At 35.8% G+C, this 27127-nt stretch overlaps 1 protein-coding gene across 2 annotated transcripts; it reads left to right on the top strand.

Annotated features, from left to right (window-relative positions):
- The first annotated feature begins 1334 nt into the window (after nucleotides 1–1334).
- LOC145774685 (uncharacterized) lies at nucleotides 1335–26086 on the top strand. Of its 2 annotated transcripts, none has more exons than XM_082585981.1 (8): nucleotides 1335–1478; nucleotides 16654–16838; nucleotides 17683–17774; nucleotides 18267–19263; nucleotides 20218–20368; nucleotides 20865–20982; nucleotides 23020–23160; nucleotides 24079–26086. In XM_082585981.1, exons 1-8 carry the CDS (start codon nucleotides 1402–1404, stop codon nucleotides 24565–24567), a joined length of 2250 nt encoding a protein of 749 aa, XP_082442107.1. In that variant the 5' UTR covers nucleotides 1335–1401; the 3' UTR covers nucleotides 24568–26086. The 2 variants fall into 2 exon arrangements, with proteins under 2 accessions (XP_082442107.1, XP_082442106.1); XM_082585980.1 differs by having other exon boundaries at nucleotides 17680–17774.
- Nucleotides 26087–27127: the final 1041 nt, after the last annotated feature.

Genomic DNA, 27127 nt, shown 5'->3' with positions numbered 1-27127 from the left:
AGTCTACAGAGAGAAAAATTTTTAAAAGCCTGCACTCTACCGCCCACAATGACTCTACCAACTTCAAGTTAGCTGGTAGAGGCGTTGCTGCACCTGGCTTCGTTGTAATGTAGGCTATTAACGCCAAGTTTTTGGCAATTTTCTAAAGCACAAGTAACAAAAGAATATAGATAAAACTTGAGGTTTTTCTAACGCTTTGCGCAATATGTCATTACGGCCCCTCAATGTATATAATATACTTCAAATTTGGAATGGTATGGAAACACAAAAGTCCCGTGGAAACATAATGTGTTCAGTGGGCACTTTGTATATGACAAAAAAATAAATGGAATTAAAAGAACTGTTTAACTTTTAACTTGTATCGTTTGTTTTATGTTGCGGGTTTGAATTCGTTGGAATCTTTTTCAGATCTTTTGAAAATAAAGTTTTTAATTTTTTTTTTTTTGTGTATGTGTCAGTGTATAGCAAACAAATCGGACAACGATTGAACGAGTCATGAGATCATTACTTACAGTTTTAATACCATGACGGATGTTCTCCAAATACGTGTCAATGTCAACGCAACCCCTATTGACAAATTGTTGGTACTCCAAACAAAGAGATGATTTCGAATTTCCTCACCCACGTTATTTCAAATCATTTTTCAAACAAGACAAAATTGCAGAAAACAACATTTTTTTTCAAAATTAAGTTTTGTTTATGGCGATTTGACGTCACAAACTTTAAGACCTCAAAACCTTGCCAACTGGAAAGTATTTCTGGTCTGCCAAATACAGTTTACTACATTGAATTAACAACTAGCAACGTTGAATCAATGCAACAGATGTCTGATCAACAGACTCACCACACTAGACCTGGCTGTTGCAAGACGCCTTCTGGTAGGATACAATCGAAAAGAAGAGAAACATTTACGTTGTGAACCAGGTTGTTCTTACGCTTGGCAGTTGTGGGTTTCGATAGAAAGCATCGAGGCCACTCGACAGAGCGACAGGCAGATGGAACGCAGCTTAAAAAAACGGGAAGCAAAAAAAAATTAAATAAAAACTTGTTGATATTGTGTTTATCAATACAGCTTATGTTTTATATCAGTATTTGTAGTTGCTTAGAATTAAGTGAATTAAGTTTTAAAGTAGCACGTTGTCACAAGCTATTTTTGAAGAGCTTTTCTCTCAAACATCAATTCGTCAGTGTAGGCTTGCCGACTCAGACGGGGTGCAAATCTAGTTTACTGTTAATAGCACTTAATTTTCACTCAGGTCTTCTTTGAGTCTTACATCGCTGATAAAGTCCAGGCTACTGTATAATCTTGCTACATAAAGATCACAGTTTGAAATAATCAGGGAAAAAGAAGAACAAAAGAACAATTGGATTTATTTAACTGATTTGTTACAAGTGCAGTACATGAAAGTTGTAATGCATTTTATCTGCGTCTTTATAGTAATTCTTTGTGCGACTTCTCAAGGAAAAGCATATTTCGGGTAAGTTTATTCCATTTTATTCTGGATTACAAACGCATAGCAGTATTTTAAAGAAATTTGTTTCTTTTACTAGTTTTCCTTGATATGACTTTCAAATGTTTTTTTTTTTAATTTTCTTAAATTTTTTTTCTTAATTTTTTTTTTTTATCTTGATGTGTTTATTTTTTGTCACGAATCTTCATACTTGTGTAAGGGTTTTTTAACTTGCATATTTAATTGATAAATTGTTCTGATAAATTTTCTACTTTTGCAAATTATAGCTTGATTAAAAGGTGTTTTAAAGTTTCTCGCAAAAAAAAATTTTCCCAAAAATAAAAAGTAGAAAAATAAAACAAAGTAACTTCAGCGGGTTTAACATGATGTATTACATACACAAATATAACATAATTAAAAAAAAAACTCTAACGTTTTCGACACGTACGTGTGTCCTCATCAGGTCGAAAACGTTAGCGTTTATTTTTAATTATGTTTAATTTGTGTATGTAATACATCATGTTAAACCCGCTGAAGTTACTTTGTTTTATTCCTCTATGGTTCAATCAAGCAAACTCTCTACCAAAGCTTTATCAAACAAAAAGTAAATGGAAAAAATAAAAAATTTGACGTGGGCTATTCTATGCTAAAGTTATATTTACTTTGGGTATAGGCTACACGGCTAGCAAATGAATAGTATGTTCTTTATGCTGTGACACAAAGAAAATTTTTAAACAAACACTTTTTAAAGATTTTATCAAGTCTATATTTAATTTTTTAGAAGTGTAATACATTTTAGAAATTTTTATTTTATAAATTTTTGAGACTAAATTATGAAAATATTTACAGCACCAACATCGTAGGCTATTTGAAAAAATGTTGTTACCACGCGCTTGCGATTATTAGCAACGCATTAGAGAAGCAAATGTTCGACTTATTTCATATCTTGCATTTTTCCGATAAAAGTTTCAAAAGATTCTTCAGATTTTTCATATCAGCAATAAAATGCAAGTAAGCGTCTTCAACTATCTCCGAAGAAAAGCTCTTCAAATTTTATTTTTCATTGGCCACGCTTGCGATAATGAGATGATATCGAAGCATAATTGAATTACTACGTTCCATAGGAAAAACAATCACCATAATAATGTGGAAAAGCTGATCCATGAACTTTAGAAGCGCATTGCTTTGGTTTTACAAACAGTGACGCAAATACAATATTTAAGCTGTCCATCTTGTCAGCACTTTCCGAACACAAAATTCTGAGATTCTTCTATTCTACAGCAATTTAACTCCGACCTGACCTAACACGGCAGCGGTGACAATATGGGGGGAAGGCATGAAAAATATAGGCTACTATACCCAGACAGCGGTGGGATGGCGCAACGGATAAGGCGTTGGCTTTCCGATTATGCAATCCTGGTTCGACTCCCGGCTTCAGCTGGTTGTTGGTGGACCTAGTTGCTGAAGTAAAGACGGCCGAGAGAAAGGAACTGGCCACCCTACTCTCCTTAGTGCCGAAGGCTTAGTATAGTGAGAACCTAATCTTTTCATTCCCCAAAGCTCAGCATTTGAACATGGGACCTTTACCTTTACTCAGACAGCAAAATCTGTCTGGTAGTTGCAAAGTCTGCAGACGTTGAATCAGTGTAAACGTACTGTAACAGATTTTGCTTTTTGGATAGCTATAGTAGCTACAGCAACAACTTTTTTATACAACATATTGATTTTTAAAAATATTGTTATACGTTAGTTTGTTTGTTTGTTACGTTAAGATAATTGGCTTGCCCTCTCTATTTTGGTAGTTACTGCAGATGACTATCGATGTGCATTGCACACCACCTCCAGCAGTGGTGAGATCATTTAAATGCAATTTATGCGATGAAAATTTACATTTGAAAATTTTAATGACTGTTAAAAGCAAATCAAACTAACGCTTTAATTTATGATCGGTTGTTGGAAACGGCGCGTGAAAAGAAACAAGTCCAAAAATAAAGTTCTGTTTCAAACAATCTTGTAGATTTGAATTTACTTTGCTCTTGCTCGGGGAACAATATTATATTTTTACTGTGGTTTTTATAATTCAAGTACAAAATCAAGACGGTTTGATGCAATGTTTTAAAGGTTTGTCGTCGACTTCAAAATAAAATCTTTGCACCATCTTTTAATTCAAATGAAATGTCTTCTTGGATAATTTCAAAACGAACTTATGTTATATCAACGAAACTGCAGCTTCTCGCATGAATACGGTTCTTAAGCTTGCTTCTTTTTCCTACAAAGCACAACTTGTGTGTTCTTGTTTTTACTTTCGCATTCATCAGATGAACGCTGCAACTACAATTAGTGAAAAATAATAGTCTTTATGAGCACTCAAACTTTTCAATATTTAAGTACAAATAAGACAAATCTCATATCATATAGATTTATTAAATTATTCCAACCCAATGGTTGTTTTGGAAGAAGAACCATGCAGTGGCACATAAGAACAATCGTTTGTTTAGTGTCTCTATGACTTAAATTCCTAAAACCACCAAAGTTGAATTCCAAGCACTTGGCTTAAACTTCGTTCTGAATGTGCAAGTTCAAAGGTAACTTGCTTTGTTTTGAGAATAAACTACATTACAAAATAAAAGCTACTAGGTGTGCTACTCATAGATGGCGCATTGCAGCCGATTTGCATAGATTCAATGCATTTGAAAGATGAATTAATTATAAGCAACGACTTCTTCTATTTTATACACATTTGCTTGGAATTTAGTTGGCCGAAGTTGCAGCTGCAAGACACTTGCTTGTGTTTAGCATGTAGGCAAATGTGCACAAGCAGGCAAAAAGATCTATCGCCCTTTTTGAAAAGAAAAAATTAGTGGTCAAGTTCTCTTGTTAAATCTTATTGTGTTGTTAATCCCCTTAAAGTGGCCGCTTTTACTGATAATTGTGTAGTTACAACAAGCTGGTTAACGTTTTGAGTTAAGGTTTGTCCAGTTAGTGCTTTTACAACTGGTTTTCGCAACATAAACACGAAACTGAATTCACTGTTGTTTATGATATCCAAAGCAATTGGAGCTTGAAAGGCAGCTTCAGACTTGGACAAATCGACCCCAACATTTCATCGTTTACATTTTATTTGAAAATTTAACCACATGCAACGTTTATTTCACCGAAAAAGTATAAATCATTTGTCTGGTCAGGAAAACTTTTAAACGCATGATCTTCTGGTGAGGCACCTGAGCCGTCAGCGCTGTTTGGTGGCTTTGTTGAGACCGACAATGGGCGGAGCTGTGGCTTTTGGAAGTCGGTTAATAAAACATCATGTTACTGGTGAAGCTGATCGGTGTAAATACTTTGTTTAGAGCCTTGCTCGCTTGTTTTACAAAACGTTACATCACTTAACATTATTTCTCTTTTATGTTGTTTCTACATTGCTAGCTGTTAAACAGGGAAATGTGATTGCTGTTTTTACCATGTTTTATCAGTCTGGTCAATGAGCCGTGAGTAATCAATGCGCGTTTGTTGTCAGTAAACTGCAATTTAATTCAAATTTGAAAGAGGCAAAGATACAGAGCCTTTGTTATTTTTTCGAGAAATTTATCCAGTGGTTGTAATTAACAACGTCTCACCATACAAGGCAGCGGTCAACACGAAAAAACTTTCCGCTTTTCCACGCAATCCAATTCAGTGTTCCGTTGCTTTTCTTGTATTATAGGTTACTATTTATTGTTCATTTTACACTTTTCTATCCCTGAAAGCATTACCTTAGTCCGCACTGAGTTACTTTGGCATAGGCTATCAGTTATATTTTGTATTTGCTTGTAAGACAAGAAAAAATGCAAACATTGCTTATTTTTTCTACGTGATTTTTTGATTGATGCTTTATCTATTCGAAACTCTTGAATTGATCTAAAGATTCTTTTTGTGCAGGAGAATCTTTAGATTAAAGGTAGGCTTCTTTATTCTTGTTTTCCGCCTTCTAACTTTCAAATAATAATGATTTACTTTGCACTAAAACAAAAAAAGCTAAACAAAAGAACATGCAAACTACAATACATGAAGACACGACACTGATCTTTATGTTAAAATGTGTGACACATAGCAAGATAACATGACAACTAACATTCCGTTCTTAAAATTAGATTTCAGGTTAAAATAATTTTTTACTTTGCCGTGATTGTTCCAGCATACCAGCGGGTTACCAGGTGAAAAATGAATTTGATTTAGGCTACTTAAAAAACGTAGCTCTAACCAGCTTTGTATACTGCACTTGCGAAAATAAAATATGTTCTCTTTTTAGTTAATAAAGACGTCGAAACCTTGATCGATGGTATTTGTTTCTAACGTTTGAAAGTCAAAAAGAGCAGTCAGTAAATGAAAAAAAAAACTTCCACATTCATGAAGTAGGCACGGCAGGCTTTATATACATGAAGGTGTAGTTTCAAATAGTTTTTGTTATCGTACTTTTAGGCAACCATTTGTTTCCTTGGTTTAGATGTGATGGACCCACGCGTTGACAAATCATATGAGTAGACCCAATGATTCCTGCAACCCCCATGGTACAGGGATATAACCTAAATCATGACATGAAAATCAGTGAAATACATTTTATAAACTAGAGGTACCGATTAAATGTTTTGAAGATTTATGTCGTCTTTAATGATGGCTGTTTGAGCTATCGGTGATAAAAAAATTGGCCTACTACAGTAGGCCTATATACGATATTTTACTAATTTAAAGTTGAATTTGAATAATTTGCTTTTCAGAGCATACCCAAATAATGTCGGATGTAACCATAAACTTTCTATCATATTGTATTATTTGAGCAGAAGCCACTTTTGAGAAAGTAATTTCTAATTTGAAGTACATTTAGCATGTAAAACCAAACATTGCCACCATATCCAGGCATACATTACATAAAATTCCGTCTTTAAATGCTCGTCAAGTGGCTGCCATCTATTTGCACAGGCTATGATTGGGCACTTCTTCGGCTACGATAGCGGACTTGAGGCTCAAGAGAGACAATATGTCGCCCTTTCTTACCGTAGTGCGTTTGCAGACAATAATATCGGAAGCCTTTTTTTGGAAGAAAACTCTACAACATTTAGTAACAAAATCTCACGTTGTGGGATCGGAATTTACTTGCGCAATAGCCGACTATCGCTCGTAATTGCTTTTAATTCTGTTGTAAGTTGGAAGTCCATATATTGACTTTACATTATTTTATCAATATATCATAAGAATTGTTAAACACAAAAACACATTTCTACAAGTGGTTAAGATATTTTTTTGCCAAAAGAGCAGGATTTTCAACCATGTTAAAAAAATTAATAGTGTAAAAAGTCATGAAGCAAAGTTAGAAAACTATCCTACTTGTAGAATAAACATTTCTAAAATTTTCACATTTGTGTCTTAATACATTTGTGATTCAAAAGAAAAAGTGATAAACTTTATTTCAAATTGATTTTCTTTTATTTTCAACAAAACTGAATTTTCTAACCCATAGAATTGTAGATATTAGAATAAGTAAACCAAGCAACGGAAAAAGTTTTTTATTTTTTAATTTCACCCCATCATAAAAATACAGTACCTATAAATTATACTACAAACAGTGGGAATGCCCTCATGCTCTACATATGCATTCAGGTATACTGCGAAGGAGAGCTTGTTTTAAATAAATGATTATAATCAAAAATAATTAATAGCTAGGGAAAACAAAGCCACTAAAATTCTCTTTTCACTTTGTAAACCTCATAAAAGGTTTGTCACGTAGTGCTCAGGAGCCTAGACAGAAAATCAACCATTTTGTACGTTGATTCAACGTCTGCGGACGTTGAATTAATGTAAAATGATTTATTTGCTGTCTGGGATGATACGATGAGAGGTTAATAAGCTGTAAGTCAAAATTTATTGTCAGGTTATTTTGTTTTACAAAGCCTTATCTTTTTTAATATTTCATCAAAGTTTAAAATATTTTGATTTGTTGCTTTTATTGAAGCGTTACAATCTATTTGTTCCATCACACAAGCAGCTTTCAAGAAAGTGACGTCATTTAATTTTGTTGTTGACAGTTTCCGCATTAAAAAATATATTTAACAAAAAAATGTCATAGAGATGCCATCAAGCACATTGTATTGGAATGAGGTGATACTAAGCCACCTTTGTAAAGCTTGTAAGGTAGGCCAGCCAACCTTTGTGCACTTGAAAAGAAGCTTCACTGTTTTAGGGAAACAAATTGGCGAGAGACTCAACAAAATAACAACAAGAGCAACCAAACCTCAACAAAGTCAACTTTTTTTTGTGTAACGGAAAGTTTATGAAACTCTATAAACTAAATTTTAAGCTAAAACCATATTCATGCGCTGTTTGTTTTCAACTTTATTTGGTCAAAAAAGGTCAAACTCGTCGTTTGGTCAAAATTTGTAAAATGTAAAGTCAAAATTTTGTGCTTTTCTATCAAAAAAATTGACTGCGCTAATATTAATTGCCATTGAATGAACTCAATTCAAAACCAACTTAAACTGGCTTAATCCAGTTCCTGTTAAAGAATGATTCATGCAACACCCACATCCATGGTATCACAAAACACAGGTTGGGTTGAGATATATGAAATTATAATTTGTTTCTATTTTGTAATGCTTGCTTCCTTTGACCTTATAGTGACGTCACTTGCTTGTAGGTATGATGTCACTGACTGTGGAAATAAACACTTGGTATTTGATGTTAAGTTGATAATGCTTTTGAGATTAGGTTTTGTTTTTGAAAACTTAGTTGCAGGTGGTTTCTGCGAATCACTACTAACTGTCCAGATGTAGGCTATTTTTGATACAACTGTAATAAAACATATTGGATATAAACAATAATTTGGTTATTACGATTTAAACCATTTTTAGTTTAAAAGAACGCATATTATAGCTGTTGTGTTTCGCGCAGCAATTCATGGATTTGTTGCTTTTTCAGCCTGATTTCGGTCGAAGACGAACTGTTTTCGAAACCGTCAATCATTTTCTTAATTTTCTCGCACTTTGAGAATGATCTCTATCAAAGTTTTACCCTTTTGGGCTTTTTTTGCTTGCACAACTCTTTTAACTTCAGACATTCTTCACTCCAACGTACCAATACATTGCTGAAAGACTTGCGTCTAAGCAGGGTCTACTTAAATTCAACACAAAAGTTACAGCATTTTAATTTACATTTGTAAATAGCCGTTGAAGTAGAGATGTGGAAAGTGATGGGAAGCTTTCGTGATAAACTTTTTGTCAGTCTATGAGAATGTGATGGGACATTGGTGTCAAGATATTTATTGAAAAAAGCTAAAAAAGTGAAAGATTTCCTACGGCTGTGTACAACTAAGCAGTTATGATGACAACCTTTTGTGCACGCTTTCTATTACATCATCGTCTTTATCCTGAACAAATAATGTTGTACTTCAAAACACTGGTCAATTTTCGGTCAAGAATTTTCAGTTAAGTGAAGTAAAATAATTCACTGCCTCACAAGTATTATGGGGATATACTCCTGTCATGGAAGATAACCATTACAACAGGTTCTAAGTACCATACTAAGCCATCTATTATATCCAAAGATTGCTGAACCATGACTGGTATGATATTCTGTCTATACACATCATGTAAAAATTTGTAGACTCAAAACCCAAACGACAACTTCCAATGGCATGTGCTGTATTTTTTTGTTTGGCAAGTATCTTCAGTCTTCATAGTTTGCTCTTACAAATACAAATGAAATAGCGCCTGCCAGTAGCTATACACTGTTTGATCTTTTTTTTTGGTGTGTTTTAAAAGAAAGCAAGAATATGGTAAAATCAGTTTAATTTCTTTAAAGACCGGATCATGCGAAGAATTAGAGTTTTCATTCTTCCCAAAAGCAGTGAATTTATTGGAAATGCATTGAAAATTTCGTTGTGAATCGTAAACGTTGGACTTCACAATGTAGCCAATTTGCTAATTTTTAATATTTGCTAATCATTTATACATTTGATGCAATTCATCACCTTCATTTTGTGCATTGGTTGTCGATGAAATTGCATTAGTTGAAAATTTTGATCCCACTTTTAAGTATGTTTAACTTTCATTTGATTGTTTTGAGTAAATGTTGTCATTTTCTTATATGCATAGTTTGTATACAAGTAAATGATGAAATCACATTCCGATATGAAAGCTTTATTATAAAAAATCAAACTTTAAAGCAGGTTTTGGACAATGTGACATATTTTTGTATAAAACTTAAATTTCCATTGCACCAGTAAAACATGGCGTCAACAACAAGAAAATAGGAAAAAAGCACTGAAAATTCAAGTTGTTATTGTAAAAACGTAAATTGGTTTAGATGCAACAATTTTTTGTAGTTGACTTTATTGAAATGTATGAATGAAAAAAACGTAAAGAAATAACTTTTTGACAATCAACCAATGAAATCGCATGTCGTTTCATAGTCAATTTGTAATATTTTTACTGAAAATGTTGCTTCAACAGTGATGCAGTAACTATAAAAATTACTTCTGATTGCAAAAAACCGTCAGTCCCTTGTGCTCCATGACAGACACAACTTAATGAAGTTAATGATAAATGCTTTGTTGTATAACTATCCGCTCCACTGATTCAGAAAATAACTTGGCAAGAAGCAGACCTTTTATCACATTGTCATGAAGGGATTTGAGAGTAAATTTAATTTAAAATGCTTGGATAAAAACGGTTTAACCTCTGGTGAAATGGGTTTACCACCGTTCATATGTTTATGTCTCGTGCATGGTAAACACTTCCATTACATGGTAGGAAAAATAGGAAGTTCACAATGTTAATAATACTGTAAGACTGGTCTACAAAAAGATATTTCTTTTCTGCTGTTTGGACTTTGAAAACTGACTTAAAGTAATTTTGAGGTGCTGAATCCGAATCTGAACTTAGATTTCTAATTTCACATCAAGTTTTGAGATATCATAACAAAAATACTTTATTTTTGCCATAAGTGGAAGATTTGGCGTTGCGTTTACCACCAACATAATATGCAGCGAAAAGTTAGTGTTAGACAGACCAAAATAGCTTAAATTAGATTACTGGACAAGCATTGCCATAGGCCTGCTTAAATATTTGTGTTTTCATACAAAAATTGACAGTGGGGGATGGGAGTCATTTATACTTTTAGCTTCTCTTTTAGCTTGTTATTACTGCTTTGTTAATAATGCTGTTTCAAAAACAAGTCATTAGTGGGTATATTTCAGCTATTTATGCACGACATGGCCTGGATTTTTGGATATAGCCTACCACAATGTGTATGTGTAATAAACGCATTGTCAAATCTTCTATTTTTGACAAAAGTAACAATTTGTTGTTATCATATCTCTCAAACCTGACATGATAGGATAAATCTAAAGTCAGATTTTGATTCAGCATCCCATCTGGTTTAATGGAGGCTCCTCACGCGGTCCGGACGTTGATTCTTGATTGCCGTGTGGTTCTCTTTCCGGAGCCCGCCCTTCATACTATGACAGCACTTATTCTTTTTCGGCCGTCTACGAGAATTACGTTCCTCCACCCCAGCGACTTGGAATCTTACAAAAAAGATAACTTTTAAACTAAGATCAATGCAAAGACCACATGATCGAATTAAGATGGAGACACAGTAATAGGGCGAGACAAAAAAACTGCTAAATGAAATCGAAATCTAACAAAATTACGAGATATCGTGATAACTATCAAAAAACTAAAATGGTCATGGGCAGGTCATATAGCAAGACATTAGGACAACAGCTGGACTAACAAATTAACAACTTGGACACTCTGGAGAAAAAACGCAAACGAGGAAAGCCAAAAATGAGATAGAGAGACGAAATTGACAAGGAATATGGAACAACAAACTGGTACAGTACATAAAAACACACGTTCGACTGGATTGGCAAGAAAATGGGCAGGCCTTCGCTCAGCAGTGGGCTACCACAGGCTGAATATGATGATGACCTCCAGCCATTAAACCATCTTAGGCCAAGAATCTTTTTATACAACGGAGTCTCCCCCATTGTTAAGTACCAAGCCCTCTTCTAAGTATTAAGTTACGCTTGATACTCTAAGCCAGTGGTTCCCAAACTTTTTCAGCTTGTGGCACACTAAAATAATTATAAAACGCTCGCGGCACACTTACGTAAATTTTGAAGCTATTTTCTGGAAATTAGAATGAAAACCGACTTCCTGACGTTTTTTCATCTCAAACACGTTATTTCAATAAAGTTGTTGGAAAAAAATTAATTTCTATGCGCACAATAGGCTACACATGGCTATTATCTTGTAAAATATTTTGGCTTTGATTTTCATAGCTCTCGTTATTAGCGATTAATTAGCACGGGGCTAAGATAGCTCTTGACGTACTTTCCGTGTGCGAAAACAGATCGTACTAAAATAGGGTTAAGTCGCTTATGCATGTCTGCATGCCTTATTTTAAATATTTATAGCCTACAGTTCTTTTCCAAAATTTCAAAAAGATTCGCGGCACACTCGAAAATATGTGGTGGCACACTAGTGTGCCGCGGCACACAGTTTGGGAATCACTGCCTAAGCGCTAGTTCCTTTGAGCATGGCACTAAATTTTGCTTTGAGCATTGAAAATGGCACCAAAATTTGTTCTCGATGAGTAGCCTACTCAGCATTGCGATGATGAACGTAAGGTAATAATGTACTCGGCTCCGCCTCTATTAAACTGTGCTGAAAATATATCTGCCTTGTAGGCTATTCAGAGCTGTATAAAAACAAACACCATTGTAACATGCTATGTATATTTACAAAATGTGTCACTATTTAGACAACTTGTGGTTTCCATTTCCAATCAGCTTGGAGTGCAGCCTGCTAGTTGTCAGCACCATCAGCACCGTAGTCAGTGTCAATGACCTTCCTTCTTTGATGACTACAATAAAAACACCTCCTATCAGTGGCGTAGCCAGAAAAAAAATTTGGAAGGGGCCAAATATTTGATGAATTGAAGAGAACAACAAAGTGTTTGATTTAAGCTATCGCCACTTCATGTGCAGTGGCGTATCGTGGTGGGTCGAGCAAGGGAAGCAATAAAGCTGGTGGGGGGTTAGAGCGTGCCGAAGGCACGCGTATTCTAGGGGGGTCCGGGGGCATGCCCCCCCGGAAAATTTTTAAAAAATGACACTCAAATAATGGATTATAGCTCTTTCTGGAAGCACTTTTAGGGTAATATTTGTATGAAATTTATTAGCAGATAAACAGCTATTAACTTATTAAAGGTAGCTCTTATACACGAACGGACAAAAATGCGGTTAAAATTAGAGAACACCAAAAACTCAGCTGCACAAAAACTTAATAACTACACAAAAACCGAACAGAGTAAGCCATTCTGAAATTGCTTCCACAAATTAGTTCAAAGAAACGTAAATCGCGTAAATTTTGCGCGATTTACAATTTGCAAAAATTATTGGTGTCTTTCTGTGTGTCTAAAACAAGTCCTTGGAGGTATTAATAGCCAGATGTCTTGGAAAACGTTATAAATTTTTACAAATCTTATTACATTTTCAACAAAGGGCTCAACTTCGGATTCCAAGCTTGGAAAATTTGTGGGGGCCATGGCCCCTTTCGCCCCCCCTGGCTACGCCTATGCCTCCTATGTTTACCTTTAAAGTTAAAAGCTTTAAAATAGAGCAAAAATAAGTGTTAGTATCCTCGGTGCATTAAACCAAAGGTAGGCCTACAAATAAATCTAGATTCTAGAGAGTGTTTTTTAAATTAGACACTTTAATAAATTGTATTTTTTTTAATTAATTACGTCACGGAAAATCAGGCGTACCATTTTATTTTCATAGCCCATAAATTAATGTAACAAATTCCTCATTTGTCCTAACGTGGAGAGTAAGCTTGCTTTATATTGCAAGGCCTACTCCTAAACATTGCAGATTGGGCACGGGTTTACAAATCACCGTCTGTGCAGCTACAAGCCTACAACGTTGAATTATGGTAAAATTTTGCAGTAATACTTCTTTTTAAAATTCAGTATTTGCGATGTGGTCTCAAGAAACTGTTAAAGGGTACATCAAGGCGCAATTTGCATTCAGGCAATCATCCATAAACTCCCAATCACCTTTAACCTGTACGAATGATGTCTCGTATACTTCTGTCTACGTTGAAGTCGTAAATAACTATTTCTATGGAGGACAACAATAATATGATGGGTTAATAGAAATTACAGCGTTTCATCGGCAGCTCATGGCTTGACAGTCAAAACTCAGTGTGAGTTGAAATCAACGTACAGTAGTGTGAAAATAAATCACTACCGTACCTAATGCAAAGGAATCAATAACTAGATCCTGTGCGCTGAAAACAAACAATTTGCAGGCATTTGGATGTGTTCAATTATATCTTCTACATTGTTTTTGTGTGTTTTCAATGACTATACCAGAGGTCTAGTTTGTTGTGTTTGCAAGGGCAATCCAGCAGCTTGCTTTAATGCAGAAAATACTTGATTTTGTGGTTAAAGTGGAATCTGTTTTTTTAATGATTCGCGGCAACGCAAGCTGCCATTGTTTATAAGATCAACAAAGTCTGTCGTGGGAAAGCACGTTACTGCAGAGACAGTCTGAGTGCAGCTTTAGTAAAAGTTTTTTCTCCGCCATTTTGTTTAGAGACAATGCTGCAACAAGGTTTGTGAAATCACGGCATGATTCGGTTAGGAATTGGTTTTCTAGACGTTGCTTAAACGTTTCAAAAAGTTGCTTTAGTTCAGAATACTTAAATTTTACAACAGTGCAAGACACCCCACTGCTATGTTTAGTAAACGAATGTTGCAATCGAGCCAAAAATGCTTTTTCTCACTCCTAAAATGACAGTCACACAAAAGCGCTATTTATATTTACGCATGGCGTCCTTTCGGCCTAATCACATACTCATCTAGTGACGCAAAGAAGATAGCTTCGACCTAAATCATCAAAATGGTATGTAGTTACCCCGCTCATTGCCAATATGAGTTAAGAAATCTTACTCATTTTCCTCTCGAATCAGGAGAAAATTGTCGATTCTAAAAGGCCGGTCACATGATTGAAAAGATGATGTAGTCTGTGCTAGATTTTTGTTTGGGAGAAGCATGCTTCCTGACGTCACGCTATTTAATTCTGCCTTTTTATTCAATATTAAAACTTTTTGTTGCATGATGTCAAATTGTATGGAAAATTTGATGCAACGTATATCAGCATTTTATTGAATTCAACAATCCCGTTCATATCACCTTCATTGACTTCAAAAAAGCGTTTGACAGTGTTAAATTACCCTACCTTTGGCAACTTCTGGATAAAACTTCCATCAACAAAAAATACATCAACCTCTTGAAAGCAACGTACGACGACTTTAAAGCACTAATCAAAACAGACATCGGAACAACCAGACGAATTGATATTATAAAAGGTGTTAACCAAGGAGATGTCTTGTCTGCTATCCTGTTTTGCATCGTAGCGGCTGCAATAATCTCAGAAACAGAAAATAAGTGTACAACTGGATTCACCATCGGCGGTCATGTAATATCCAACTTAAGCTACGCAGACGATATGGCCATTTTGAATAATTCTAAACTGAAAATGCAGGAATACCTAGATGCTCTGTCAAAAAATGCTGCTAAATACGGCCTCCAAATAAATGTGCCCAAAACCAAATGTATGACAACCGACAAAACTAACAACACACTCAATCTCACTCTCTATGGAAAACAAATAGAACAAGTACCAGAATTCATATATCTTGGCCACCGACTATCCGCAACCAACGATGGAAAGACTGCAGTGCAACACCGAATTGGCTTAGGCTGGGCAGCATTTGAAAAGAACAAAAAGATTCTAACATCCAATAGACTCCCAGTCAAACTGAAAGCAAAAATTTTCAACACCTACGTTTTACCAGTCGTGCTGTACGGTCTAGAATGTGTAAATTGGACATCATCAACAATGAAAAAACTCACTACCTTTCAAAATCACATCATGAGAAGCATGACCAACAAAAGGTTACTTGATCACACAAAAATAGAAGATCTTCTAACTATGACAAAACTACATCCAATTGCAGCAATAATAAAATCAAAAGTTTTAAAACTGTTCGGCCACACTAAAAGATCACGATTCGGAATCAGCAAAGTTTGCACAGAAGGCAAAGTAGAAGGAAAAAGAAAACGTGGCAGACAACCAAAACGATGGCAAGATAACATTCAATCATGGACCGGACTCCACTTGACGACACTGGGCGAGTTGGCTCAAAATCGCCACTCTTGGAAGCAAATAAGCCTTGTTGATGCGCAATCTGCCGCAGGCGGAGATAACGACTGATGATGATATCAGCATCAGCAACCAAGAAATGCAATTTATTTCGAAGTTGTTATAAGATAAATTAATCGAATGGATAATTATTATATTGTTATTGAAAGCCGAATTTAACATTGGGAGCACTGTAAATCATATTTTATTGTCATGTTAAAGTTCGAGTTATCTATTCCAGATTGACTTTCTGATGCTAGTTGTTAAATTCTTTTTAGTCTCTTTTTTGTTGCGTAGGCCTTACAGCCAAAAAGAACAATGTGAAAATTCTGTTTTTTATTGCAGTCTAATGAACATGTATACAGATTTTAAAACCTTTGAAAGTTTATAATTTGTTGCAAACTTGCAAAAAATGAAATTGAAAAACTGCAGTTTCAACTCTTATTTTTTCTTTCTTAGTAAGCTATTAATCTTTTACTTCTCAGTCCAAGGACCGAAGGTATCTGCCTTCAACCACCCTTGAACAATTACAGACCCAGACTAAATATTTGGGCAGGTGTCGAACCGCCACTGTTTTGATTGGTCATCCAGTTTGAGCAGGCTATGCGCGTGCGACAAATGACGCAGTTGCACATGATTTAGTCTGGGATTTATTCCTCATTACTACAATCACATATCAGGGATGCTGTCATTCCCAATTTGAACCCAAACTGGCAAGTACTTTGGGAACTTGAACTCACATAAAATCCGATAAAGTTCCCAGACTTGTATTGTAACAAACGCTTACAGGGTTGCCATTTTGAGCTCGGTGTTTTTACACAAAACATATTTAGTCCAAGTTCATATCTCGATGATATGATATATAAAAATATATTTCCGGGTTAGGCAAATGTTGAAACGGCACTAAGAACAATATGAAAATTTCATTATTGATGTTATTACAAGTTTTTGCATGTTTAGGTTGACTGGGAAGAGTCAACTAAGTGACCTATGGAGCATTAACTTGGATGCTGCTTCGTTGGCAACAGCAAAGAATTTAGATACTTGGAATGAAGAGTCTGACAAACTGGAACCATCCAGACAGTACAAAGCTGTGGACATGAGCCTTCAACCTCCAGAACATCTCTCTGTAAAACGAAAACGAGGTAAGAAATGACAAGACACGTAGAAAAAGCTTAAACCAAAGTTGTAGTGTGGCATTGATTTGAAGAGTCCGAACCTCCGATGCATTCAAGTGTTTTTGATATCTTTCACAAACAAACTTCATAGCTTTAGAAATTATTTATTATTAATCGTCTTTTCAGCAACAACAAAAAATGTCTTAGGATTATTATGTTTTATACCATAATCACCAAAATCAAATAAAAGCAACAACATGGCAATTAACATGATAGGCTAATCTTGATAGCCTACGTTTCTTATTTAAACAACAAACAAACAATATTTATAAGCTTGACAAAGGTTAGATGCATAACCGAAAACAATCCCAATTTTTGTTTTTCATTACATCATGCTGAATGCCGTATTGTTGTCTGGTTTATTTTGGTGATGATTACAAGTAACGTGGCCACCAAAATTGTATTAATTTTCGTAGTAGGCTACAGTAGAAAGCTTTCGAAAGTCAAGTAATTGGCCAGATTATTATGTAAATTTCTATATAAATTCAGCCAAAAGCCAAAAGTACGTTACGTCATTTTCATAAACATGTGAGCCTACGGTATAATCTACATGAGCATGGTACAAAGGGGGTTTGCAAGAATTCTGTCAAATTATACCTACATTAGACCGAGACACAAAAGGAGAAGCTGCCACAAATAACGAGGAAAGTAGACCATGAACTGTCTGAGGATGAGACGATGTAGGTTTCAAATTTCGCTATTCTTAGCCTACTAGACATTTTGGTTACTAAAAGACAGAATGCAGTCATCTGAGCTGCAGCATGGCCTTACAGAAGGTGTCGTTTTACTAAAACGTTGCATTTCTCAGTAGCATCAAAGAATGGAATTCCTGGAAGAACGTCGGCACCTGCAGATGCGGACATTGCTCGGAGACCGGCTTATCTGCAGACGACTAACATGCCGGTATTACTTCATTGCAACTTTTCTACTTAGGCTAACTCAGTTATTGAGGAGATATTTATCCTCCCTCTATAAGGAACACTTTCCTGTTTTCTAAAGACATAACTTAGCAGTTTATCATAGTTGCAAAGCAGGAAAAAAGTATTTAACGATACCAACACGCGCTACCATGATTGACTTTATGACGTTTCTGCTCATTGTTGAAGTGCTGTAATCGGTAAACTATTAATCCGCGTGATGCAACTAATAATTATAAATAAACTTCATTTATTCATTTTTCTCTTACAACAAAAATGTGTTTGACGTTTCTAAAAGTGATGCATAATCCCATGACGTTCAGTAATTGCGAAGAAGGTGAATTTCTCTCAACTAGAAATCATCAGACCGAAATGTCTCCAAATATAAAACTGTCTTTTCAGACATATTTTCAACTTGCATGTTGATGTAAAGTAAATGGATGATTAGGTTTCACGTGATTGCATTTTACTTTTGCAGACTCAGTCGCTCAATCGCTATCGAGAGAACTCCTATTACAATCAGCGCGATGCATCGCCTACTTCAAGCCAATACAGAGGGAGAACGTACTCAACGCATCGAAATACAAAGTACAAGCAAAGTAGGCAATCACACATTCGACGAGCAACTCCAAACGTGAGGACACGCCCAACGCGTTACCACCCACGCACCACTATGCAGCCCACTCACACTCAATCTCACATACGGATAGGTCAAAATCAAGGATTAAAACACAACGCTGGAGATGATAACACGTACAATCCAAACATTCGAAGACCTAAACCAGCCAGAAGGATTCGTGGTCCAGTGAGCCACGGCTTGCCCGAAAAAACCTTTCAAAAATCTCGCATATCTCCGGAATTCGACATTGAAAAGAAAGTAGAAGACAATCTTTCATTGGATATCGCGATGCTGGTAAACCACTCTTTTTCAACGCCGCGTGTTCGAAGTGAAAGAGAAAGCGGAAAGAAACGGGATGTTTACGGAGTTCGTCGTAATCCGAAACAATATTTAATAGCTTCTTCAGTTACTCACTCCATTTCGCCTTCCCAGATCGGTAGAAGGAGACATGAAGAACTTGATCGCATATCTTGGACGGAAGAAGGAAGGCTTGTACGTGGAAAAAAGTTCCAAAATCGATCCAAAAGTATAATACATGTTTCATCTTCAAACTTTGGAGGAGTTCTGGAATTTGATGAGGAACAGTTAAGCTCTTATTCTGATTTCATTAAAAGTAAAATGGGAAATTTTACAGAGATGGTTGCACCTCAAAAAATTGACAAAAGAGCCGCAAGGAAGCTTTGCAAAACATTCCGATTAAACAGCAGCCAAAGAAAAAAATGCAAACGAGATCCAGGACTGCCTCAAGTTTTAGCAAAAGCCACTCATATTGCAGCGGCCGAATGTCTTTATCAGTTTCGCTATGAACGATGGAATTGTTCTTTGGGAACGTCGAGACTTCATCTCTTGAACAAAGGTAAAACAAAATGACTAAATGTTTTACGAGGCAAGCCAGTATCGAATTTAAAAAGGCACTTGGTCAAGCTTTTTCTCAAAAGTTAAAAATGTGAATTCATGGCCACCTGGAGATGCAGCCTGATTTGTCACATTTTGCAAATTTTGATTACAGCTACTGCTAGTGTTTGACTGACATTTTCTGAGATTTTTTTACTTTTTGTTGTTTCCTTTGATATAAGGGCTTTTTGTTGCCTTGGGGAAGCAGTAGCAAATGAGAAAAAGTAAGATGAAAAACACGAATCAGACTGTTATTGAAAAACTAACAGTCTGACTAAAATTTTCGAAATTAAATTTTCTTTGTTTTTTAACATGTGAGGATGTTAAAACCTATTGTGACATCTGGGTAAAACAGTAATAAAACCGTAAAAATATACTTTTTAGAAAAATTTATTTAAACATTTGCCCAAAGTTAGCAAAATCTGGAAATTTCTGCAAAATGTGACAAATCAGGCCGTATCTTTAGGTAGCCATGTGTAAATTTGTAACGAAAACTGGGCAAAATTTTCAGTTTTTTGACAAGTTACAGTTCTCTAATAGCCACTGCCCACTTCAGCCTGACTCTTTTATCTTTTTAATTTGCTTTGCGTTTTTCTGTATTTTTTATTTGACCCAGCAATGGTGGTCTCCCACAAACATTATTTCAAGATCCTCTATTGATGTGAATCTAAAACAGAAAAACTATGCAAGATTTAATAAATCAAGCGAACGTAAATCTTTTGACGTTCACCTTTATTAAAAACATTTAAATCTTTGGATTATGCAACATTTGTGTGTAAAAGACTATGCAATGAGCGAATTCACATACAAGTCGTTTGACGAACAATGCAAACCACAGGAAGAAAACAAATTCTATTTATTGCCTCGGTCGAGTCTTTCATTCAGAAACAAATGACTAATTTCTTTTTTTTCTTAGGTAATAAAGAAACTGCTTTCTTGTACTCGATATCCTCAGCCGGACTAACACATTCCGTCGCTCGCGCATGCGCACAGGGACATATGGAGAAGTGTTCCTGTGACGAAAGCTTTGATGATAACTTAAATCATGACACTTGGCTTTGGGGAGGGTAAGCATAATATTCAAACACAGAACTGACTAATAAAACAGTGTTGTGTTGAAACCATATTTGTTGGCGTAGCAACCACTTCAAACAGAAACTAATTTTCAAAAATTTATGTTACATTTTTAGTATCAATCATAATCTATTTCAGCAAATTAAATCAATTTGCACCAGATTGTATAGATTGCTTGCATAAGTTGAAAAAAACGTTTGCAAATTTTTTTTTGTACTTTTGAAACTACAGTGTAGCTTACATTTAAAAATACATGAAAACCATTCCTACGAAGTTTCGTAGTTTTTATGATGAGCGTTGATACATTCGTCGTACAAAAAACCACCTTTGACTCAATATTAGGCTACTAGGCTTGTAGAGCCTACCTGTCTCCGCTTTTTTTTTCGCGGTGGAAAATATGCAATTTTCATCCGCTTAGATTTATTCCTCTGGCTCGGTTCAGAGTACACACTGAACCCACATTTTGAACCGACATGACTGTACTTTTAGGTGCGGTGACAACGTTCGTTATGCGGCCAAGTTTGTGAGAAGATTCCTCAGATCACAAAGTGACAATTCCGACATTCGCGCCGAAATCGACAGACACAACAGCGACTTGGGAATTCGAGTAAGTAGCCTACTGCAATAGATACTGTAATTTTAAATACCAAATTGTTTCTTTTACTTTAAAAAAGGCAGTTACACTTTAATCTCCAGTTGCGACTGTCACTATTAATTTGTGTAAGATTAAAATATTTTTCTAGCTTTCTTATTTTTCGTTCTGTTTTTATCATTATTTTTTTTGTTTAAAGTTGCAACAAAATTATGTCACCATCTTGTCAAATCAATGGCCGTCTGGAGATGCGACCTTGCTGGTTACTTTTTGCATGTTTTTGGGGAGTTTTGCCAACAGCATAACTGATATTTTATGACAATCATATTTTGTCCTCTTTTCGTGCTTGGTAGGCCTAGTGTTTAAATATAGTCCAATATTGATGCTAATATAGTGCAAGGCTTATCCCTGTACAACTCATCCTCTTTACAAAATAGTTGGCTATAAGTAAAAAAAAAATATTGAGCTGCAACCCTAACCCCAACCTGTTAACACTAACCCTAACCGTTTGATTCTTTTTATGTGGGTAAATCAGCCTTGTTTATGGACAGGTCAGGCGTCATACGATGATAGACCTCACGCTGTAGTGTTACTTGCACATTAACATTTATTTGAGGATGCGCAATGTGTGGTGTGCGTAACGTCAGTAAATCGTTAAAATCTGTTACTTTCTTATTTATCAAATGAACTCCCAAGCAACTGAGCAATTACAACACAATTTATTTGTATTACTCTTAAGTTCTTTTTGTCGTAACATCCAAACAGATATATTTAAGTATATTTCAATTTTGGTAATGAGGTGACTTTCTTCAACCATAAACAGATGAAACCAAGCAACCACACGGTATTTAACATAATATATTAAACTGAACATAAACTATCTCCGAACGTTTTCGGCCATACACATGTTAGCCCTTTTCAAGTAACGAAAAAATAACTGATTTTACATCTACATTGAAATAAATAACTGATCTTCACACTAAATTGAAAACGAAATCCATAAGAATGAAACGGCAAAGCTGAGGAAAAAGGCACATCACATGGCGGTTAATTCGCGAGGCAAACACGCATCATATGATGAATTAAGAAAAGCCGTTAAGCAAATAAGAAGCACATGCGGCAAACAACTGCGTATTGAGGCTAGGATTGCATGATTTTAGTAGCACAGCATTGCATTCATTCTTATGCATTTCGTTTTCAATTTAGTGTGAAGATCAGTTATTTATTTCAATGTAAATGTAATTTCAGTTATTTTTTCGTTACTTGAAAAGGGCTAGCATGTGTATGGCCGAAAACGTTCGGAGATAGTTTATGTTCAGTTTAATATATTATGTTAAATGCCGTGTGGTTGCTTGGTTTCATCTGTTTATGGTTAAGTATATTTGCTAACCAAGTTTCCAATATAAACAAACAAGTTAAAAATGTTCTGTGTCTGAAAGTAGAGTACGTAACAGTGATTTATTTGTCATGGTAACAAAGAAATAAGGAACCACTGACGTCAATGCCACGACAGAATCTGTGATTCAACTTGCTGCAGCAAGTGATCTTCACAGCGAGAAGAGTCTACGAAACCTCTCCAGACACAAAATTGAGCTTTTCAAATCCCGTTCGGATCCGGCGTGTTAAGCTGCAGGCTCTATGGCTTAGAAAACTGAAAATAAAATATTTTTTGAATTTACATTTGTTTGGTTTCAAGGCGTGAGCAGGGCAAAAGCTTATGGAGACACTTCATCACGCAATTGAAGTTGACAGTAAAAAGTGGTTAAAAATGCAACGTTTAAAAATGTAACCTTGATGTGAAATCTACTCTAAATTCATGAAATATGCAGTTTTTATTGAAACATTCTAAGGTTAAAAACACACTACCTGTTAACTAACCTTACTCAGTGGTCTTTGCCATTTCTTCTTCAAACAGGTTCGGTGGTTTGACTTCGTGTAATGAACTCATCATAAGCACGTATTGTGCTTGAAAGGTTCCGGTTGCAACAAATGTAATGACATGGACCGTTTTTAATTAGAAAAAGTAATAACTTTTGATTTATTATTTTCTAGTTTGTCAAGTCAAACGTGCGACAAACCTGCAAGTGTCATGGAGTGTCAGGTTCGTGCACCACAAGAACTTGCTGGCGCAAGATGGCGCCATTTTATGAAATTGGAAGGAAAATCAAACGCGCTTATGATAAAGCGGTCAAGGTGAGAGACCAATCAAACTTACAATCTTTTATAATGAAACAGTTTTAGTTTCGTCTTTTGTTAGGATTGAGACTTTTAGACTGTATTGTCACAAGGTGAAGCAAAAACACTAAAATCACTAAATAGCCTCCATTCTGTGCAAAGCAAAGTAACTTGATCTTTATGTAGAGAGAAGTGTTCTAAATTGTTACTTTAAGTGTTCAAACCTACTCACCTCACACCATTAACCTGCAATTGTGGCACAAAAGTATCATAACACGGACCTTCGGTTTGTCTGTATCACCCACAAACAAACTACTTGAACACTGAACAATTGATTCTTTGATGCAACACAGCTGCGTTTAGTTTGACACTTTTCGGCCTGCACCACCCTTCAAGTTCACTTGCATTCACTGAAAATTGTCTTTGACTGACTTAAGATAATGTAACACAACGTTTATTTTGCATTTTGTGACACCAAAGTGATGTTTAGTGTGATTATAAATTCAAGTGTAGGCTATTGATTTGAAACATCTGACGAAGTGAACCCACCAACGAATGTTATCACGGCTGGCGTTTAGATAAAACCACTAAAAAAGTTGCTACTCTGCAACAAATTTATAGCTCAGTTTTGTTCTTTGCTAACATATGTATCGTTACCTGCTAATGGCCTGCTACAATCAACTGATGCTCTTTAAGGGGTTTAAAAGCTTCAAAGCAAAAAACAAAAAATGGAATCGGCTACGTGCAAGTAGGCCTAGTAAAATGTCTAGCCGAAGTAACAACGTGTGGAAATAAAGAAACTCCTTTATTTTTTCTTCATTTTGATTTGTTGCAAGAATGACTTTGTTCATGTTGAAAACTTGCAACAAATCCAGCTGATGAACGTTCATTTCATAAACTGCTTTCAAATTTTTTATATCTCCGTTTCATTTTCAGGTGGAAAACATCAGCAACTCAAGTGGAAGACCGAAACTGATTCGAATTACAAAGAGAACTCGACGACAGAAGTCGACATCTTCTCGAAGATCATCTTATTCCTCCCGGCGTAGAGACATAAATAAAAACGCTCGTAATTACCAAGGTAGTAACAGAGGTTCACACTTGACAAGGTACAATCACAGAACGAGAGCTACAACCGATGCACCTGTGGAAATTCAGTACGAAACACCAGATGATGCGCCGAAAAAGAAGGAGCTTGTTTATATCGAAAAGTCTCCAGGTTATTGCAGGAAAAACAAATATTCTTTAGGAACGACAGGGCGTATTTGTGAAAAGAAGAGTGATTGTAAAAAGATGTGTTGTGGAAGAGGATATACAACTCATGTACGAATAATCCGAAGATCTTGTGAATGCCAAGTGAAGTGGTGCTGCTATGTCCAATGTAAAACTTGCAACGAAAGAAAGCATATCCACACCTGTAAATGAATGAAAAACTATCCTGCAAATTTTTTTGATATTTTTGCTATCAACAAAGTGGCAAAAAAGTTCTGTCAAGAAATGCCTGAGAGGTTTTCGTTAAACTTCGAGCAAGAGAAAGAAAATCTAAGGGAAACTTTTGAGCCAGGAAGTGAGGCGACTCGCTCAGGTTCATCGATGGTCTTGAACTTTTGCAGGTCAATGTTCCATTCTCCACTTGTGTTTTTTTTGCACGAAACGTGCTAATTTTTATTGTTCACCAAATACTAAAGAATGTTTTTGCTGTTACTAATGTACAGATAGAAAGCAGGTAGTGGTATCCCAGCGTATCATTAGCCTATTACGATAAAATTAAACCAGAATTTATAAATTTAAATAGGCCTACGAATTGTTACCTGAATTATGTGATTAGTTCTGTGCTTGTTGATTCTAAGCTTTTCACATCTTATGACGAATATGAAGATAATTTAATTCAAAGGAAGACATCAACTCATCAACCGAACAATTTTCAATAACTTTTTTTGCTAATATGTTTATGATGAGTGACCACCTCAACTTTGACATGAACCGAAGTTTTTAGTTGCGGTATCGCAAATTCCGATAATTCCCATCACTTTTACCTCCTCTCCTAAAATATCTAAGTTTATGTTATGAGAGAGTTTGGTCATGACACTTAGGAAATTTTCTTCCAAGGTGCCAACATTTCTGTCGTAATTCCGATTGTATCAGTGCTCCTAGTCAAGCTTTGATTTGAAAATGTGAAAAAACTGCTGCACATGAAAACAGTATTCCGTAATGCAATTGCCTATGGTCCTAGATAGTGGGCGGGATAGTGGATCAAAATTAGTTTGTTGCTAAAATACATTTTTGCACAAAAACATGTTTTGATCATTAAATTACACATTTTAGTGCAAACTAAAACGTAAAATACTTAGATTATAGTTAGTTTGAGGATTGGTTCGAATAATTCAACAATTCCGACACAAAAGTGTGAAAATAAAGTGAAAGATAAACTTAAACATGTTTTAGAAGTTATACTATTGTTGTCAATATGTAAAAACGTCCAATTCACTTTCTGCTGTTCAGCTTCAAAACGTTTATTTAGACTCTTGGAGTATAGATCTTTGTTGCTTTGCCTCTATCACATTTTCATGATGATTATGTTGTTTATAAGCTACAGAAATGCATAATTTTTATTTTGTACATTTTACTAACACTTTCACCGCATGAGTAAGCCCGTCGACATCAAACACGCAAAGTATGTTACCACCTCACCTTCCATTGGCGGTTTCCCTTTTCAATATTCAATAATTTAACCAAGTCGCTAGGTGGCGTTCGAAACATTGCTTTTTCCAATAGTCTTTTTCTTTTTGTTCAAGCGTGATTCATGATCGTGGTGTCGGCGGTACTTCGCGTGTTCTTGTTGTTTTATTTATTTATTTTCAAGTTGTAATTTATGTTGTTATGTCGCACAATTCTTCAAGTTATTCATTGAGCTCGATTGTATCTTGTAATAAACATCATTTGCAGCAAAGTTTGATATCTCAAATCTAATTCAGATGCTTTATCAAAACGTGAGATGAAGCAGTGCCGGTCTTTGGGGTGTGCCAGCCGTGCGATCGCACAGGGCCCGCAATTTACTCAGAAAATGCAGTAATTTGGTCATTTCCAATGGAAAAATTCAGCAAGTAAATTCAACAAAGAAAGGAATTAGTAACAAGAAAACATAGAGACTCAACGGGTCCAACCTATTTCGTCCCCTGAACATTTCGTACCCTGAAAAGATCGAGAAGAAAAAACAACAGAGCCGAAGTCGCTGATCGGAGTTGCCGCAAACATTTCAAAATTTCTCTTGATCTTTTCAGGGGACGAAATAGGTCGAAATTTGATTTTGTTACTCCGATTTCAGGGTACGAAATCGGGGTACGAATTTTTCAGGGGACGAAATAGGTTGCATTTAGACTCAACATATAGAGACATAGCTTTATTTCCGAAAAATGCCAAAGAAAGCATGATCTTATCCTTTTGCTATGCCCCCGGACAGCACCATTTTACAGTAATATTCATACCCAAATTTTTGTTGAACATGCTCTCAGAATGCCCCAAATTCAAAGTAATTTTTCAAATTTTTTTGGGGGAGGTCCCCCAGACCCCCGCCACTGGGTGTCGTCTTCGGCGAACACGCTGTTAGGGAACGTTCAAATATTACGTAACGCCTTCGAGGAGGAGGGGGGGGGGGGTTTATGCAAAGCGTTACGTTAGCGTCACATCGGGGGGGAGGGGGTTCAAGCAAAACGTTACGTAACGCTTTCGAGTACGGAATGGTAGTTTTTTGTGCTGAATTCGTAGTGAAAAAGCGTTACATGGGGGAGGGGGGGATTGAAAAAAGCGTTACGTTGGCGTTACATGGGGGAGGGGGGGGTCAAAAATTCGGAAAAAAAGCGTTACGTAATATTTGAACGTTCCCTTAGGCTTCGCCCGCCAACCGTCAAACTACCCCCTCTCCTTTCAAAATATCTAGCTACGCTACTGCATTGGATCCAGGGATATCTATAACTACGGGATTGGA

Source organism: Aplidium turbinatum, chromosome 7 (assembly GCF_918807975.1).
Source record: "Aplidium turbinatum chromosome 7, kaAplTurb1.1, whole genome shotgun sequence".
In the NCBI taxonomy this organism is placed as follows: domain Eukaryota; kingdom Metazoa; phylum Chordata; class Ascidiacea; order Aplousobranchia; family Polyclinidae; genus Aplidium; species Aplidium turbinatum.
Note: the sequence above shows the minus strand (reverse complement) of the source record. Positions and strands in the feature narration are given on the sequence as shown.

Coding starts and splice junctions, on each gene's coding strand:
- LOC145774685 (XM_082585980.1), top strand. CDS start 1,402: ATGAAAGTTGTAATGCATTTTATCTGCGTCTTTATAGTAATTCTTTGT. Junction 1,479..16,653: donor CAAGGAAAAGCATATTTCGG/GTAAGTTTATTC, acceptor TTGCATGTTTAG/GTTGACTGGGAAGAGTCAAC. Junction 17,775..18,266: donor TGCAGACGACTAACATGCCG/GTATTACTTCAT, acceptor TTACTTTTGCAG/ACTCAGTCGCTCAATCGCTA.